Source organism: Panthera pardus, unplaced genomic scaffold, assembly GCF_024362965.1.
Source record: "Panthera pardus isolate Hobbes unplaced genomic scaffold, ASM2436296v1 HiC_scaffold_2, whole genome shotgun sequence".
Lineage (NCBI taxonomy): Eukaryota > Metazoa > Chordata > Mammalia > Carnivora > Felidae > Panthera > Panthera pardus.
The window spans coordinates 107,308,270-107,326,807 of NW_026526765.1; the positions used below are offsets into that span (position 1 = coordinate 107,308,270).

General features: G+C 34.8%; 1 protein-coding gene across 3 annotated transcripts in view; it reads right to left on the reverse strand.

The window, feature by feature from the left end:
• RNF180 (ring finger protein 180) overlaps positions 1-18,538 on the reverse strand; it is a 209,986-nt gene that overhangs the window by 67,067 nt on the left and 124,381 nt on the right. For all 3 annotated transcript variants that reach the window (XM_019414328.2, XM_019414330.2, XM_019414329.2), the window contains one exon: positions 4,339-4,564. In XM_019414328.2, coding sequence (XP_019269873.2) covers positions 4,339-4,564 — 226 coding nt within the window. The remainder of the gene's footprint in view (positions 1-4,338; positions 4,565-18,538) is intronic.

Consider the following 18,538-nt stretch of genomic DNA (forward strand, 5'->3'; position numbering starts at 1 on the left):
GGCTCGAACTCACAGACGGCGAGATCGTGACCTGAGCTGAAGTCGGACGCCTAACCGACTGAGCCACCCAGGCACCCCAAGACCTCATGTTCTTTTCTTTCCTTCGTTGTGCTCTCAAAAATAAAGGCTTTGTACCAAGTGGGTTCCCCACTTATTCATAAGATGGCTGCCAAAAACTATCTCTGTTACACACTTTCTTGTTTATGTCCAATGGGAGAGAGAATGGCTTTTCTATCTCATGTCTTAAGAGTAAAGACAAACTTTCTTCTCATGTCATTGGTCAAAACTGGACCACATGCAGATTTGTAAACCAATCACTGGCAAAGGAAGCCAAGGATGGGGTCTGCTACCCAGGAGCCACCTGGTCTAGGAGAGTTGAATACTTGAGAATAAAACTCAGAGTTATATTAGAAAAGAAGGATGTAATGGGTACTAATTAGCAACCAAGAGTGTCTGCTACAACTTTTTCTCGATCAACTTTCAACAGTATATCTTGATTTACCTTAAAAAAATAGGTATCAACTCCTTCTACCCTTTCTTCTACTTATCCTTTCCCACTTCCTCTTCCCAACTTCTCATGTGTTAACTACTTTATCAAGATCACATCCAATACTGTTAATTTAAGCACAATTGCCTAACCAGTGAATGTTACAGTACAAGTTTAAAATCATTTTGCTGAGGTACAGTCTATGGAATAAATCTGGGGGGAATTTCATTATTATCTCTATCCACTGAGTTACTATAACAGAATTATGTTAGAACCAACCCCTGAAACATTGGCCAAATATCTTGAGTTCCTTTAGGAAATGACAGCTTTCCCACTGTGACCTTTGACAGTAATTATCCCGTTTTGTTCGCAACTGGAATGCTGACATTAAGTAACTGAGAGTATTCATTCACTTAATAAGTAACTGTCAGGGTTCAGTAAGGTTAAGAGAATACTCTAAGACTGTAAACTAACTTCTCCAAAGTATCACCAAAAGCATTTGAAACCAGAAGAGGAAAAAAAATTCATTTACAATAGCAACAACAAAAAATATACAGGGGGCGCCTGGGTGGCGCAGTCGGTTAAGCGTCCGACTTCAGCCAGGTCACGATCTCGCGGTCCGTGAGTTCGAGCCCCGCGTCAGGCTCTGGGCTGATGGCTCGGAGCCTAGAGCCTGTTTCCGATTCTGTGTCTCCCTCTCTCTCTGCCCCTCCCCCGTTCATGCTCTGTCTCTCTCTGTCCCAAAAATAAATAAAAAACGTTGAAAAAAAAATTAAAAAAAAAAAATATACAGGCAGAAAACTAATAAGAATTGTGCAAAGCCTTTAGGAAGGAAATTGCAGAAATTTATTAAGATGATATCCAATAACAATCACCCAATATTATATAAATGTCAATTAAAAACTATGAATTATCTCCAAATAACTTATAATTTTAATTCACTTGTGAGTTATTAAAACACAGTCTAGAATAATTTTAAGAGGTATAGGGCAAGATAGAAATATGAATGGAAAATAAAAAGGTGTCAAGAAACACACTTACATTGTAGTAATTATTATTACTTTTTAAAGAATGACAATTTAACTACAATAGGAAAAAAGGATTGTTCAGCAAATCATACTAGTATAAATGTCTAAGGATATGGAAGAAAATGGACTCCGTTCTTTTTTTTTTTTTTTTAATGTTTGTTTGTTTGTTTGTTTGAGAGAGCTTGCATGAGCAGGAGAGAGGCAGAGAGGGAGGGAGAGAAAGAGAATCCCAAGCAGGCACCCCCTGTTGGCTTGGAGCCCAATGCAGGGCTTGAGATCCCATGAGATCATGACCTGAGCCAAAAAAAAGTCAGATGTTTAACCAAATGAGTTACCCAGGCACCCCAAAAGTACTCCATTCTTACTCAAACCATGCATCATACAAGATGCTAAATGGAGTTAAATATGGGATAGGAGGACAAAATGGAAACCTAAAATAAATGTGGATAAAGAGAATTCTTATATAATTCTGTAGTTAATAGGTAAGGCCTTTTAATTCCTAACTTTAAAATTAGAAATATTAAAGACCTATGTTACTACATGAGACCACATAAAAGTTCTGCACATCCATAAAATACAAACATAACTAAAATACAAATGACAAAACAGGAAAATGATTTACCCCATAGGACAAAAGCTGACACTAATTAAAAAAAAAATCTTGTTAATAAGCAAGAAAAAGATGAACAAACCATAAGAAAAATCAGCAAAGGTCATGGCCAAGAAAAACAAATGCCCTGAATGTGGAGAAAATAAGCTCTTGTATAATACTGCTTATAACAGTTTTTGAGCACAGTTTGGCAACATACACAAAGCTTTAAAACACACAACAGCTTTAACTACCAGTTCTACTTCTTGAAATCCCTCGCAAAGAAATGCTCAGAGATGTGTGCAAATACTTATCTCCATATATCAGCAATTAAGTAAATGACAAATAACTAAATGTCCCATAATATTGGTAGTTTAAGTAGATCATGATATAATCACAAGAGTTTTAAGTAAAATCCAAGCAGGTTAAAAGCCTTACGTACAATATAGTCACATTTTTTTCTGTAAGAAAAATAATTAAGTACATGTATGTAAAATATTCTGGAAGTATACTCACTCACTGTGGTCTTTAAATGTTAGGACTATAGAGGATTTTGAGCTTAGAACTTTAACTGGATGTTCTGATTTTTCCCATAATGAAATTGTATTACTTCTATAATTTAAAAAGTTATTTCTATAAGAAAATTAGACCATAACATTTTGGCTACCAGCAATGTCACTGTCCCTAATTTATACTCTGGTATTTCCTGAGCTTTTATCAAAGTATACCAGAAGATGTCAGGAAACCTGATAGGCCACTTGCTCTGAAGATGTTTTTGAGGACACTGCCTACTCCACTTCTTAGTATGCCCTGGAAGAGAAATCACATAAAAAATTCCCTTTCAAGCGCCAGAAAAACCTTTGCTTACTCTTGGGAAGTGGGATACTTCTTTTAATGAATCATGAGAATCACTTAATTGTGTCCTTACTTTTATTTTAACTCAGGTGGCAGAATATTTAAAACCAAATACTTCACCTAATTATAGTTACTATGTAGCATCATCTGGCTTGTGTATCTGTTCATCCACCCTCACCTGCAGAACATGGAGATAGCATTTTTTCCTGTGATGGGTGGCACAGAGTAGTGCCCTCCATAAATGTTAGATCTACTTACTTCTATCCTTCTTCCCTTTTTCCTTAGCAATTCTCTACGTTCCACATTCATTAGTTTTTCCTGTCTCCATTAGTATGTTTTTGTAATGTGTTTATTTATTTTTGAGAGACAAAGAGCAAGAGAGACACAGAGTGCGAGTAGGGAATGGGGCAGAGAGAGAGGGAGACAGAATCTGAAGCAGGCTCCAGGCTCCGAGCTGTCAGCACAGAGCCCGATGCGGGGCTCACACTCATGAAATGAGAGATCATGCCCTGAATCGAAGTTGGACACTTACCTGACTGAGCCTCTCAGGCGCCCCTCCATTAGTATGTTTTAAAAATTATATTTCATCTTTACTGATAATTAGTTAAACAAATCCTTGCTCCAATTTTACTTCTTCTCATTCAAGAAGAAAAACCTTAAGAATAAGGATGTTGAAAAGACACGGAGGGTAGGGGGAAAGGCATGAGTTTTCCTCAGATATTTACAGAATTATTCTCAAAGACTCCAGAGGAAATAACAAGGGCCAAAGAATGAGTAGCAGTAAAAGGCAGATATGAGGAATAAATAATCAACAGGGCTGCTTCAAGTTTTAATGAAATGCCCTTGCCATTAGCAATGTCCAAGCCAAGGGGCGCCAGGGTGGCTCAGTCGGTTTGGGCGACCGACTTCGGCTCAGGTCACGATCTCACGGTTTGTGAGTTCGAGCCCCGCGTCAGGCTCTGTGCTGACAGCTCAGAGCCTGGAGCCTGCTTCTGATTCTGTGTCTCCCTCTCTCTCTGCCCGTCCCCCACTCATGCTCTCTCTCTGTCTCAGAAATAAATAAACATTAAAAAAAAAAATTAAAAAAAAAAAAAAGAAATGTCCAAGCCAAGACTGAACAACTGGTTAGAATATCTTAGAAAAGATCTCAGCATAAAGTAGGAGATTAGACATGAGAACTTCTTTTCATCTAGGATTCTATGATTTTCACACAGTTCTATGAGTTGGGCAAGCACTGTTTTATAAAGTAGAGAATAAGAAATCATCCTGTATATGATTTTCAATAATGTTCTATAATCATTTATAAAGTACCTTAAGAATGAGAACAAAGCTGTAGTCAGAACAATCAGGCAATCATGTTAGTGAAAGAGAACAGTTACCTGTCTGGAAAAAGACTCTGGAAATAATTGTCCGGCACAACGGGCAGGGAGTGCTTGCAGGATTGTCTTTGGCAAGAGTCCGTAAGCAGGGCTCACAGAAGATATGGTGGCAAGGGTAACACATGTATGGGTTGAAATAAACATCCAGACATACTGCACAGATGTAACTTTCCTTTTCTTCTGCATATTCATTGTCATCATCTGTACTCATCTCATTATTCAAAGTCTGTAAAACATAAGCAAAAATAATTTCTCTCAGTTCAGTATGAGATTGGTTTCCTTGAGAAAGAGAGACTGCCTTTACATTTTGTTAAAATGAATAAAAATATTTATGAGAAGCACATAATATCTCTTTCTGTGACATATTTCAAGTGATAGAAAGGCTATCTTGCAAAGTGACAAGAAACTCAAAACACACACGAAAAATCCAGAAGTCTTAATTATTCTTTTAAAAAGTATTTTTCGTATTTTTATATAATACTAAATGCTAAAATCTGCCCAAACATACTGGAGTAACCCCTATCTCTATTTAACCAGTACTAGTTAAGTATGTGTCAGGTATACTAGTCCCAGGACTACAGATTCCCCATTGATCCCACTCCCACCACAGCAAATAAAGTGATTGTCACAAGGTTATAGAGCCTTATATGGGCATCTGCATATGATAAAAAGGGCAAGAGGATACCATATATGCTTCATCCCCAGACCAGGCATGCACTATCTACTCCACACTTTGTCCCTTCGTGGACCCCAAGGCCAAGAAACGGCCAAAGACTAACATATGTCACGAAACAGACAAGGCAAAGAGACTTGTAGCAATTTGGGGATCAGCCTTGTAGCTGAGAAATGGGATGAGTCCCTTCCCTCCTCCCAAAAAAGAATAGTTAAGAAAGATGTAGTTAGGAAAGAGGCAGCTCAGAGGTTAGCAGCGTGAGGCCTGGTAACAGAATGCCTGTTACTTAGGCTCACGATTTCCCCATCTGTGAGGATAATGTGAGGATTAAATGAGGTAATCCACTAGATATCAAGCATTCTGTGAAATCCCATATAACATAAACAAAGTTTAAAACAGGACATGAAGTAAAAGTCTCTCTCCAAAAGAGAGCTTGCAGCTAGGACATGCACAATAATAAAGAAAAATCTCTAGGAAAGGCAACAGAATCCATAATTTTTTGTTCATTTTTGATACATGAATATTCTTTCCTAAACTGAAAAGATATTTGCAAAATGAAAGGTGTAAGTAAATGATTAGTAGTGAACTGGGCACCCCAGATAAAAACATCTATGGACCTAGATGCTGACTTACCTAAATTTTATTTCATAATGCCAGCTTATTCTGCTTGCATTATACTCTCAGGACTGTGCCTTGAGATTTGAACTAATTAACCTTAAAGAAACCCATGGCATAAAAAAACCCCATCATTTGTGGAACCTCTTGAAGCATTTCAAATTGTGACCCAAATATTTGTGCAGAATTTTATTTCTATAAAGTACTTTACATATCCAACAAAAGTAACTAGACCACATTAAAACACGCAAGGAAATAAAAGCGTTGCTCTTTAAAAACACAATATTTTGCAAATAAACTTGATGTGAGTTTGAAAATACAAAATGAGGTTGGAACTATTCATCTATTATTTGATCTAAGTGAATCAATCCTCAAAACAGAAATAACGTATATAAAATTCACTACGTTTTAGGGAGTTAAAAAGGTTTAAAGTTTTCATTAATCCAGAAAACTGCACCTGTCTGGTAATAAATACCGTTATACAAAAAGACAAACAAATTATCTCAAGGATAGAATACCAGTGGGTATTTCTCCAAACTGCAGCGATGGAGGGTTGTATAATAGTAAATTTGCTGTTGGATGGAGAGTTACATTTTTTAAGTTTTTATTTAAATTCCAGTTAGTTGAAAAATTATATTTTAGAAATTAATACTCATTAATGGATCACTGCCAACAGAGAAAGAGGTTTTTAATAGGTATGTCTAAGAACTCATATTCGTCTCCTCAATATTTCAATGGTCATAGAAGAAGACCCCAGAAATGCTTATCAGAAATGTAAGGAAGGGGACAGGAAAGATAGCTGGCTAATTAAGGACCAAAATCCTTTCTGGAATAAGGTATGCCATTAGCAAATAATATAAAAATGTACACTAGGCTAAACCAGTTGGCAGAGTCAAGATTTTTAAAAAGTCTCAATAGGTAGCTGGGCTGAAATCAAGATTGAATTTAACAGATACATATAAATTCCTAATTGAAGACTCTAAAAGAAACTGCACACCTATACGATGAATAAAATTTAGCTAAGGCAATTTATGTGAAGAAGAGCTAGGGATTTTATCTGGATTTTAACTGACTTAACTAAGCTCAGTGTATGATGTAGTTACTTAAAAAGCCAATCAAACCTGAAGTGCAGTGTAGTGTGGGTTTATGCGTCCCTCATTGTACAACGATCACAACACGTTTGTAGCTACTCTAAGGAACACAGACAAATGAGAGTCATCCACAGAAACACCGAAGGCCAGAGCAGCATGGGTTCTGAAACCACCTCCTAGAAAGTACGGTTAAAACATGATATTCATTCAGAAAAATAGTGACAGGAGATGAGATAAACAAACAAGCATTGGTATGACAGAGATCCTGATTTTCCTCTGTGGAGTTTTTACGATTAGATCTAAAAGCAAATGGATGTGAAGAGGTGATAGATTGTAAGAGAAATACCTATTTATAAACCCAAACGACATGAGCACAGCATAAAATGGCCACTCTTACACAGTACACCTGTCATGGAGCTCACCATTTATCTTATGCTCCCCATGAAATTCTTTGAGGCTTAGAAATAAGAGAATTAAAGTTGTATACATTAACTAATTTCCTTAACACAAAACCCCTATGAAGCAGGTACTATTACTATCATCATCTTTTAGAATAAAGGAAACTGAGAAATTGAGAGCTCACTAACTCTAGTGGTGAAGCTGGCATTTGAAAAAAGCCAGTATATGGACCTAGGGCAGTGCTCTTCACTACCACACTCTTACGTGAGTCAGTGTACTTCAAAACATACTAGCAAATAATAAATGTTAGCTGGTGACGATTATGACGTAGGTTTAAAGAAAAAGACAAATTTAGTTAGGATCTACAGGGAAGTAAAATTTCAAGGCATTGTTATCAAAATTAGCAGATGAATATAATAGGTGCCCAATGTACAACTACTTTTGACCCCGTGGAAACTGTCCTACAAAGAACAAACACACTCAGTCTCTCACATTCCTTTCCAGGGGCTTCCAGTCTCAGAAGAGGAGAAAATAAACTGCTAAATAATATAAAGCAATAAGCTTCAAAAAAATTCATGAAAAAACTAACATAAAAATTAACAGACCAAGAGTTTTTATTAGTAATAACAAAGCAGCAGTGCCATTTAGCTCATTTACAATATTGTGATTACAGCTATATTTGGCCTTATTCCTCTAACTTACTATTTTTTAATAGGTGCTAGTAGGGCAGTGAATAGGAGCAAGACTCCAGAGCCTGTTTGGGCTCTGACACTATTGCCTGTGTGACCTTATGCAAATTACTTAACTCCCTGGAGTATCACTTTTCTCATTTCTAAGGTGGAGATACTAACAGTACCGAGCTCACAGTTGTTGAAGAAAGAGTTAATATGTATATAAAACATTCCAAACAATACCTGGAATGTAAATGTTTGCTGCTGTCATTGTATTCAATCATATTTATTATTAAATATTGGCTTTTTTGAGAGTGGTTTTATGTTTACAGAAAAATTGTACAGAAAAAAGACAATCCCCCCATACCTCCTTACACACACACACACACAGTTTAACCTTTTGTTACCATTATTATGGTACATTTTTAAAGTTAATAACCAATATTGATACATTACTATTAACTGAGTCCCATAGTTTGCATTAGGGTTTATTCTTGGTTTTGTACATTCTATGGATTTTAACAAATAGATAAGGTCAGGTATCCACAATTGCAGTATCATATAGAATAGTTTCATTGCACTATTGAATGAAATCCCCTGTGCTCCACTTATTCATCCATTTTACCTTTTCCCCAACCCCTGTCAACTACTGATCTGTCTGTATATAGTTTTCCTTTTCCAGAAAGTCATATAATAGGAGTTACACATATGTAGTCTTTTCAGACTAGCTTCTTTCACCTACTGATATGCATTCGAGGTTCCTTCTAATTGATCTTGAAGTTACTCCAGGTCTCTAATGAGAACTGCTCTTAATTCTATATCAGTTTATTCCCTGGCCTTTAAAAAAACAATTAATTTGCTTCATTTCTAAATAAATTCAAATTGCCTTCTACCCTTAGATATTCCTGAAATGTTGTGGCCCATTCAAGTTATGCAGTCTTATTTTCCAGCAGTGTTACATATTTATTCTTTTTAAAGATATATTTTTTTATAATTCTACTTTATTTAAAAGTATAAGTTGACGTTAATATTTTATTTTACTTAAAATTGTCTCCAAAGGAAGCAATGAATATAATTTCAGTAAGTTAAAATTTATACCTAATTTTAGTGTGTGTGTGTGTGTGTGTGTGTGTGTGTGTGTGTGTGTGTATGTGTATTCCACCACATGCAGAGACAGAAAAAAAAAACAAAAGTCAATTTCTGCTAAGAATGCCCTTGGGGTGGCTGGGTGGCTCACTCGGTTAAGCATTTGACTTCAGCTCAGGTCATGGTCTGGCAGTCCATGGGTTCGAGCCCCGTATTGGGCCCTATGCTGACAGCTTAGAGCCTGGAGCCTGCTTCTGATTCTGTTTTCCTCTCTGCCCCTCCCCTGCTTATGCTTTCTCTCTCTCAAAAATAAAAAAAAAAATTAAAAATTAAAAATTAAAAAAAACCAGAATGCTTTTGATGAAGAAGGAAAAAGATTAACTTTGACTAATTGAATATTTATCTTATAATACTCCATGTGAGAGAAACAGGAAGTACACAGAATGCATTTCTGTTGCATTCCAAAGCATAATGGTTATTTTAAGAAAAAGAACCTTTGTTAATGTTTTAGTTGTGAGATGAACTAGCTGGTTTTTCCATGGAAAAATATCATCTTTATGTAATGAACAATGGCCAGGAAAAGTGAGTATTCAGAATTGGTTATTTGGCAGACATTTTCACAAAAATGAACAAAGCAAATCTGTCACTTCAAGGCAAACAAATAGTGTCTGTCACCAAATAAAATGATAAAATTTTAGCTTTCAAGCAACAAAATCAAAATTTTTTAAAACTTCTATATACTTATAGCTTCCCAGTATTTACAGACTTTTCTGAAAAGATGGTATTAGCAGTTTTTTTGCTAGTGCTTAATGAATTATGACAACAGTTAGGAGAGCTAGGTAATTCAGTGAACCAGGAGTTTCCAAATGTCTAATGCAGGATATTATAAAATGATGCATACATGATATTACAAAATTATGCATGAGAAAATGAACCACTCAAAGTGTAAAAACAGACTAACGGATTTTAATGTAACAGAGTATTTAACATTCACATCAAGTGTCAGATTTCATATTGTAATAGACTTTAATAATCTAGCACTTGTCAAGTTTTGGTATAGTATCAAAGACAACTATCCCAAATCATCTTGAAAAGCTATTATAATACTATTCCCTTTTCTGACTATGTGTCTGGCTGGATTTTCTTCACATACTTCAGTCAAAACAGCATATGGCAACAGATTGTATGCAGAAGCAGACGTGAGAACACATCTTTTGATTATTAGGCCAAATATTAAAGATATTTGAAAGAATGAAACAAATGCCATTCATCTCAATTTTTGTTTTGATTATTTTCATAATATATGTCATGATTACATATAATGGTTTATTATTATCTTTGTATGAATTAATATTTAAATTTTTTCTGTTTAATTTATAATATGGTAAATATTTATAATCCACATACACAAAAGCTCTTTAGGGTTCTCAATAACTTTTAATATTTTACAGGGATTTTGAGACCAGAAGTATGAGAATTAATATAGTAGGAGATAGAAAGCAAAGGTGATTTGGGCCATAGGCCTATAGTAGATACTATATTGAAGTATGCAAGTATTTAGTAAATTGGCAATATTGACAATAATCTCATCAGTGATTATACTAAGCAAGACAATTTAGGGGAAAAAATAATGAGGAGGGTCTAAATTATGGCAAGTTCTCATCTATTTGGGATCCAAAGAAATAAAAGCTCTAAGGACTACTTAAAAAAAAAAAAAAAAGGCACACTGTAAAGAAGGAGAGAGGGAGATTAACATTTCCTTCAAAAAGCCACATCTAGATACATCATAGTATCAATATAAAAATCAATCAGCTTAATATTTAAAGTTCTATTAGATAATAACTAACTTTATTTAAAATGAAAAGCAAGAGGGGCGCCTGGGTGACTCAGCTGGTTGAGTGTCTGACTTTGGCTCAGGTCATGATCTCATGGCTCATGAGTTCGAGCCCCACTGACAGCTCAGAGCCTGGAAACTGCTTCGGATTCTGTCTCCCCCTCTCTCTTTGCCCCTCCCCTACTCGTGGTCTTTCTCTCCAAAAAAATAAATAAACATTAAAAAATTTTTTTTAAAATGAAAGCAAGAGCTACTATAATACTCTGAGGTGACCTCTAAAGCATCAAGGAAAGACTAAAGATTAAAGATTAAAGATCTTCAATAGAGCTATAGGTGTATTTTCTACATTAAAATTATTTGATAGTTGGTGATTCATATGGGGTTCTTTAATACAAATATTCAACTAATTAAAACATCTCATTAATAAGCTATTCTAGATAGACTGATAATTACTATACCTGAATTGTTTTTTATATCAATCACTTTTCAAGACAGAAATACAGCTTTAGATTAGAGTTAGCTCTAGGATCTATGCCAAAATGATCTAGCTGTCCTGGCCTGAGTGTTTGTTTTACTTTAAAAAAAATCTAAAATAACACCCCAAGGTCTTGAGTACATGTGTCAGTAGTTAGTAGCTATCAAAGGAGAAACACACTACAGGGCACCTGGGTGGCTCAGTCGGTTAAGCATCTGACTTCAGCTTAAGGTCAAGATCTCACAGTCTGATTTCAAGCCCTGTGCTGACAGCTCAGAGCCTGTAGCTTGTTTTGTATTCTCTGTCTCCCTCTCTCTCTGCCCCTCCCCCGCTCGCACTCTGTCTCTCTCTCTCTCTCTCAAAAATAAAGATTACAAGACATTAAAAAAAATAATAATAAAAGAAGAAACACACTAAATCCCTACAACCCATGGTAAAGGAAAAAACATAATTCATGGGGTCTCAGACGAAGACTGGGGTCGTGAAATTCAAAGATTTGAGTGGAAACTTCCCAATATTTATTCCTATAATTTACTAACATACTCAGAGAAAGGAAGAGACTAAAGGAAGATTTTACATGCCTCTAGGGGGTAACCAAAACTGCTGAGAATATTTTTTTCCACTCATCATCATCCTTCTCTGTAGGTTTGCAGGTTAATATAATACTCAGTATTGCCCAGGCCATCAGATACAGAGTTATTCAGAAACCATTGATTCACTATGTTGCTTGATAAATAAAATCCCTTCAGGGCTCCACTGTATTTATTGATGAATGTATGAAATGAAAAATTCTCAAAAAGTACATAATATCATTTTCTCTATACTGACCATTGGAAGAATTCTATTTATCCCATTAAAAGCTCTGGGGAATGCAACTTTCCAGAACTTATTTGCTTTCCTAATCAATACGAATATTAAACCAAAACGATAATCAGTTTACTTCTAAAATACAAAAATCAAGTTAAATAAAGTAAAAAATTAAGGAAACAGTGCTTACCCTGAAAGAACTGAAAATGATCCACATTCACAGCGGATAATTCCAAATGCTCAGGCTAGAATTTATAAATTTTTGCAAATAAGTTTGGTTTTGGCTAAAAGCAATTAATTAGAATGAAAACCTTTCCTCAGCAAAATTTAAAGAGTATATTTCTGCCATTTCTGGCTATCTTTAGAGTACATATGAGCTCTAAAATTTACCGTTTTTTATAGAAAATCTTATGACTTTTGCTTTACATAAGTTGTATTGCTCACCACCCCCATTTTTGGCATTTGAAATAAAATGTTTGCAATATTTTGTAGTGATGGTCATTTTTTGAGAATATCTTCTGGTTTTGGTTTGAAAACCAAGGATGTGCTAGCACTTATTTTAAAAATTTTACATGTTCTACACAAGTTATTAGATCTTTATAAAATGATAAATGATGCAGCATATTTTTGTATAAACATTTAAATTTAATAATCACATACACTAAAAATATTACTATTCTGTCTGAAAGGAAGACTGTCTTGCTTTGTAATACTTCTAACACATTAGTAATTCTGGGAAATTTTCACTTTATTTGTAAAAGCTTCTGCCATGTTTACTTAAGGGAAGAAAAATGGGAATTCCAATTCAATGGTTAGCTCCAAAAGGAAAATATTAAGACATAATATCTTTATTTATGCTTATGTTGCTTATACACGACCACATTGTTCAAAGGCACTGGTCACCATGTTCTTAAAGACTACAAAATGCAATTATTCTATGGAAGACATTTTGCTTTGTTGGAAAGACAGAAAGGCGGGGGGGAGGATGAACTTCCCTTTGTCTTTTCTGGCTTCACTGTAACTGTCCATCTGATTTATCTACCTTTTTCTCTAAGTATGTCTTGTGTATATTTTCTGCCTATTGCTGACTTTTTTTGACATATAATTCACATACCCTAAAATTCACCATTTTAAACTATACAATTCAGTGGGTTTGGGATATTCAAAAGGTGGTACAGCTATTACCACCATCTAATATTAAAAAAATTCCATCACTCCAAAAAGAAATTTCATTCCCATTGTCAGTCACTTCCCATTTCCCTCTTCCCTCCTTCCACACCCCACCCTTGGCAACAACAAATCTACTTTCTGTCTCTACAGATTTGCCTGTTCTGAACATTTCATATAAACAAAATCATACATGTCCTGTTGTATCTGGCTTCTTTCTCTTACTGTTTTCAAAGATTATCTCTGTTATAGTATGTATCAGCACTTCATTCCTTTTTGTAACTGAATAACAGTTGATTGTATGGATATATCACATTTTGTTTATTGCTACTTACTTCTTATATATGCATTTCTCTGTCTAATGTCCTTTCAGTAATGGTGTTTACAAAGATTGTCTTCTGCACTTTCTACTTCCCTAGGTGTACTTACCTTTTCTTACTGTCCTCGGTATCTATTCCCTTCATGCTGATGCCACCAAAATCTTGGTTTAATCTTATTATACTTCTTCTAATCTCCAAATACAAATTTATAACTGCCTTTTGTAAATCACCATACTAGGACTCCAATCTTAATATATTCTAACTTGAATTCACTTCTCCCCCAGATCTGATTCCTTCTCCTCACCTCCCACATCTAATCCTTGCCAAGTTTAGCTCTTCAACTGTTCCAATGTTCCCCTGTACTTCCTTAGCCATGATTCCTTTTATTTTTGTTGCTACTTCCTCATTCAGGTTTTTACCTCTGTGTTCAATCAACAAATATTTATTGAGCACCTACTATGTACCGGTCGCTTTCCCAGGCTCTGAGGATATAGTATGGAGCTTTTGGTCTTGTGGAAGAGAATAAAAGGTTGCTAAGAAAGCATAAAACAGAGGAACTCAAATTAGTCTGGGGTACAGAAAGGCTTCTTTGAGGCAGTGGCATTTAAGTCAAGATCTTGTAAGAAATCTTTTTGTTACAAGTGAAAGAAAACCCAATTCAAAGTGTCTCAAAAATTAAAATGAAATCTGCTGGTATCAGTAGTTGAAAAATCTAGAAGAACATCTAGCTTGAGGGAAGAACTGACTCAGTACCCTAAACGACACCTCTAAAACCTAACCTTTCTCTTTCTCAATTATACCAAATTCCTCACCGCTTTTGGAACTTTTGCATAACCTGTTCCTTCTGCCTAAAATATCCCTTTACCTCTATTCTTCCCCTAATACCTACACACCATTCAGATCTGATATGGTCTGGTTTAGTGGACACTTTTGGGGAAACTCCTCTCCAGCATCCACTCCTATCTTCTGCCAACAACTTACTGATTTTTAATTGGGAAATTCACCCATCGTCCACTTGTAGACATAACTATGTATTCCAATGGGGTTTAAGTGATTCAAGGGAAACAGTATGGGATGAGTACCAGGGGGCTAATCCTGATATGTCACTCGGCCAACTTGAGAGATTGCACTTCCTGTGAACCAAAGTGTCCTCCAGATTCTCTCTACAGAACATCTATTATCCACTTCCAAGTCCTTGTCGTAGGAATCTAAAATAGCCTGTGGTCACATTAGGTATAAAGGTCTTTGAATCTAAAATTATTACAAATATACCAATATTCATGTTTCTAAAAATACTATTATTTCTGCTATTGTCAGAGCAAAACAATGGAAGCAAGGTAACAGAGGTGACTAGAAATGGCTAATCAATAGCCTTCAAACCATTTCTATGTAACTTCTGGCCATCAAAAAGGAATCAAGAACATTATGTTTAACCACTGTATTCCATTACTTAGAAGAAGGCTCGGCATGTAGAAGATGGTCAGTAAATATGACTTAAGTGAGAGAATAGGAAGATTGGTAAAAGAAAAAATGTACTTGCCATACTAGAAAGACACCAGAGAAACACTTCAGGTGAACACAAGGAAAAAGATTAAAAATAACATCAACCTCTACATACAGGATGCATTAACTGGGATTATCCAGAATTTAAACTATGGCAGAAGTTTATTTTCTATTACTTTATTAGAGACTGAAGTTGTGAGAGAAAAAGAGAGCAAATAAGATAAAGAGGAAGAAAAAATGTCAGAGGACAGATTTCTGAGTAGGCCTTGAACTAGTATTGCGTACGGTCTTAGGAGAGGGCTCTGAACTACATACAGTGTCCCAACTACATATAGTGTGATCTATAGTCTGCTGAAGGATGAAGGGAGAAAAATCCATCTGCTGGTGCCCATCTCCTATTGATCCAAAATGTGCCCCCCTGGGCATTAACACCCTCTCACTTCCAGGTTCACACATGAGAACCAAGTGGGCTTCACTGCATCTGATGCTTCAGTGACAATAGAAAAGGCCCATGAGAAAATGCTATTAATCTTCTTGCTGGAGTCGTTGGTGGCACAAGTAAATGTACGTTAGTATACTCCTATACTAAAATGGAATACCATTCAGCAATAAAAAGAAATAAATTACCTATATATAAAACATCATGAATAAAACAGTTCATGTTTATTAGAATACTGTCTAATAAAAAAAGCCTTACATGAAAGAGTGCACAGCACATAATTCTATTTTTGTACAATTCCAGAATAAGTGTAATTACACTATGACTGAAAAAAATCAGAATACTACTTGCCTCTGGCACATAAGACAGAAATTAGTGGGGAAGGGGAACAAGGAAGCGTTTCAGAATGATGTAATATCCTACATCTTAGTGCAGATTGTAAACACAGGTGTGTGCATCTGTTAAAATAGTAAATGAACATCTAAGATTTGTATATTTTACTGTATATAAAATTCATATCAGAAGAAAAATTACAAACAAAAATGTGGAAACGGAATATGATTCAACAGGAACAAACTAATGTGGCACAATTTAATACAGCATAACACCACTTTTACAGAAATAACACAGGCAGAACAATGCCACATATTTTATATGGACATATATTTCTAGATATGTATCTTTCTATATATATTTCTAGACATTTATCTTTCTAGATATATATGTCTATATATGTATTACTCTATATATGTACATACACACATGTATAAGTATGATGTGCATACACATCATATATATATTTATATATATATACATATACATAAACATGTATATGTATATATATATAAATATGTATACATATTTATGTATACACACACACATAAATATATATATTTTTTATTTAAAAGGCCAAGGTCAAGTTTATAAAAGAAACTCCTAAGGATGATCCCTTCTGTGGGCAATGGAAAATGATTTAGACTGGGAGTACTGGCTAAAAGGTCTTTAGCTTTTTATGGTTTTTATAAAATGTTTTAATTTTTTTCAGTTAAAAAATGAACTAAGGCAGTATTTACATGAATCATTCAAAAACATAAACATAAAAGCAATATATGCTTCCTATAGAAAATATAAAAATGAGATTAAATCGTAAAAAGATCCAAATTCAATGTGGCAATGTATGTCCCAAACTATTTTTACTTTTTTGTCTGAAACACAAAATTTTAAAAAATGTCACTGGTTAGGAATAAACAAACAAAACAATTTTGAAACTGTTGGCAGGTGGTTCTGAGAGGTCTACAAATTTTGGAACTCTCTCCACTTAACACCTCCAGGTGGTGTGAAGTATGGAGACGCATGCATGATGCACATATAGCTACCATCTTATTTTCTTAAATGTATTTATTTTTTAAATGTTTATTTCTTTATTTTTGAGAGACAGAGGGACAGAGAGCATGAGTAGAGCAGAAAGAGATGGAGAGAGAGAATCCCAAGTGGGGTTTGATCTCATGAACCTGTGAGATCATGACCTCAGCTGAAATCAAGAGTTGGATGCTTAACCAACTGAGCCATCCGGGTGCCCTTTAAATGTATTTATAAAACCAGTATGAGTATGTTTAATATTAGAAGTTTTTACAAAATATGCAAGGGATGATTCTTTGGTAGCAATATGATACTTAACCTTTCTAATATATTCACTTTTCAGAAATTATATTCATGACACACCAATATTTAACTGAATTTCAATATTCAGGATAATGCTGTTTTTGATGAAAGATGTTTGAGAACTTTCTTTGAAATGAAGTTGGGAAATAACATGCAGAAAATGTGTAAAATAATGGCAAATAGATCAGCAATAAATCACCTATGACTCCACTTCTCAAATAAAATTCTGATATTATATATGCTTTCTTTTATATTTTTCTTTTAATTTAAAATAATATTTCTAATTATATGGTATTAAAATTATGATTGTACATTCTCATGTGCTATGATAGATTAAAAATTCCCACAATACTAAATCTCACAATAAACAATATATTAAAAGGCTGTAAGTAATGCAACTATATGTTTTGTTTACATAAGCTCCAGTTATTAGCTATTTAGAGCAGTTGCCTTTCTCTTTTTAACTGTTTCACATAATCTCATGCTTGCTATTTGCTCTTCCTCAAGTGCTCTCTTCTCTTGTCTCTGTGAATGGCTGGTGTTCTCTTATTTCTTTATGTCTCAGCTCACATATTACTTCCCAGAGTCCTTCCCAGAAGATGCTATCTAAATGAAAGCATCTCCCAATGCACACACCAAATGTAACACTTTATCAATGACTTTAGAAAATAATAGGCTAACCACTTAAGTTTCATCTTCCGTTTGTATAAATAAGTAATAGTTTTTTTTCCCTAATCTGCTTCTCAATGTGCTCATAGCTATTATAACATTACATATAATACCTAAAAAGGTTTGGTGATCTAAAAATATTTGTATTAGTATAGTATGTTATTATAATGTTTTTATGGAAGGTAACATACACACACACACACACACACACACACACACACACACACACACACACACACACTGTTTCTGTCCAGCAGGGTTGAGGACAAAAACATCTCTAACCCAGCTTTGTTTGTTCTTTATACTTTAGCTTCTAAGTAAATTCCTGCTCCTGGCAATCAGAACAGTCTGAGATTCATCATTAAAAGATATGAGGTCAACAGCTTGGTTCAGCCTTTATCTCCATGGAAAGTTGTACCAATAGATGAAATGAATAAAAAAAAAATTATATGCTGCCCACAACAGACACACTTCAGACTTAAAGTTGCAAATAGACTGAAAGTGAAGGGATGGAAAAACGTTCATCATGCAAACCAAAGCCAAAGCCAAACACACAAGCAAACAAACAAAAAACAACAAAAAACCAAAAATCCAAAACCAATAGCTGGGAGAGCAATAATTCTATTAGACAAAATAGATTACAACAAAGACTGTAAGAAGAGTAAAAAAAGGGCATTACATAATGATAAAGGGATGGATGCAACACAATGATATAACAATTGTACACATCTATGCACCCAACATAAGTGCACCTAAATACAAAAAGTAACTATTAACAAAGGTAGTTAA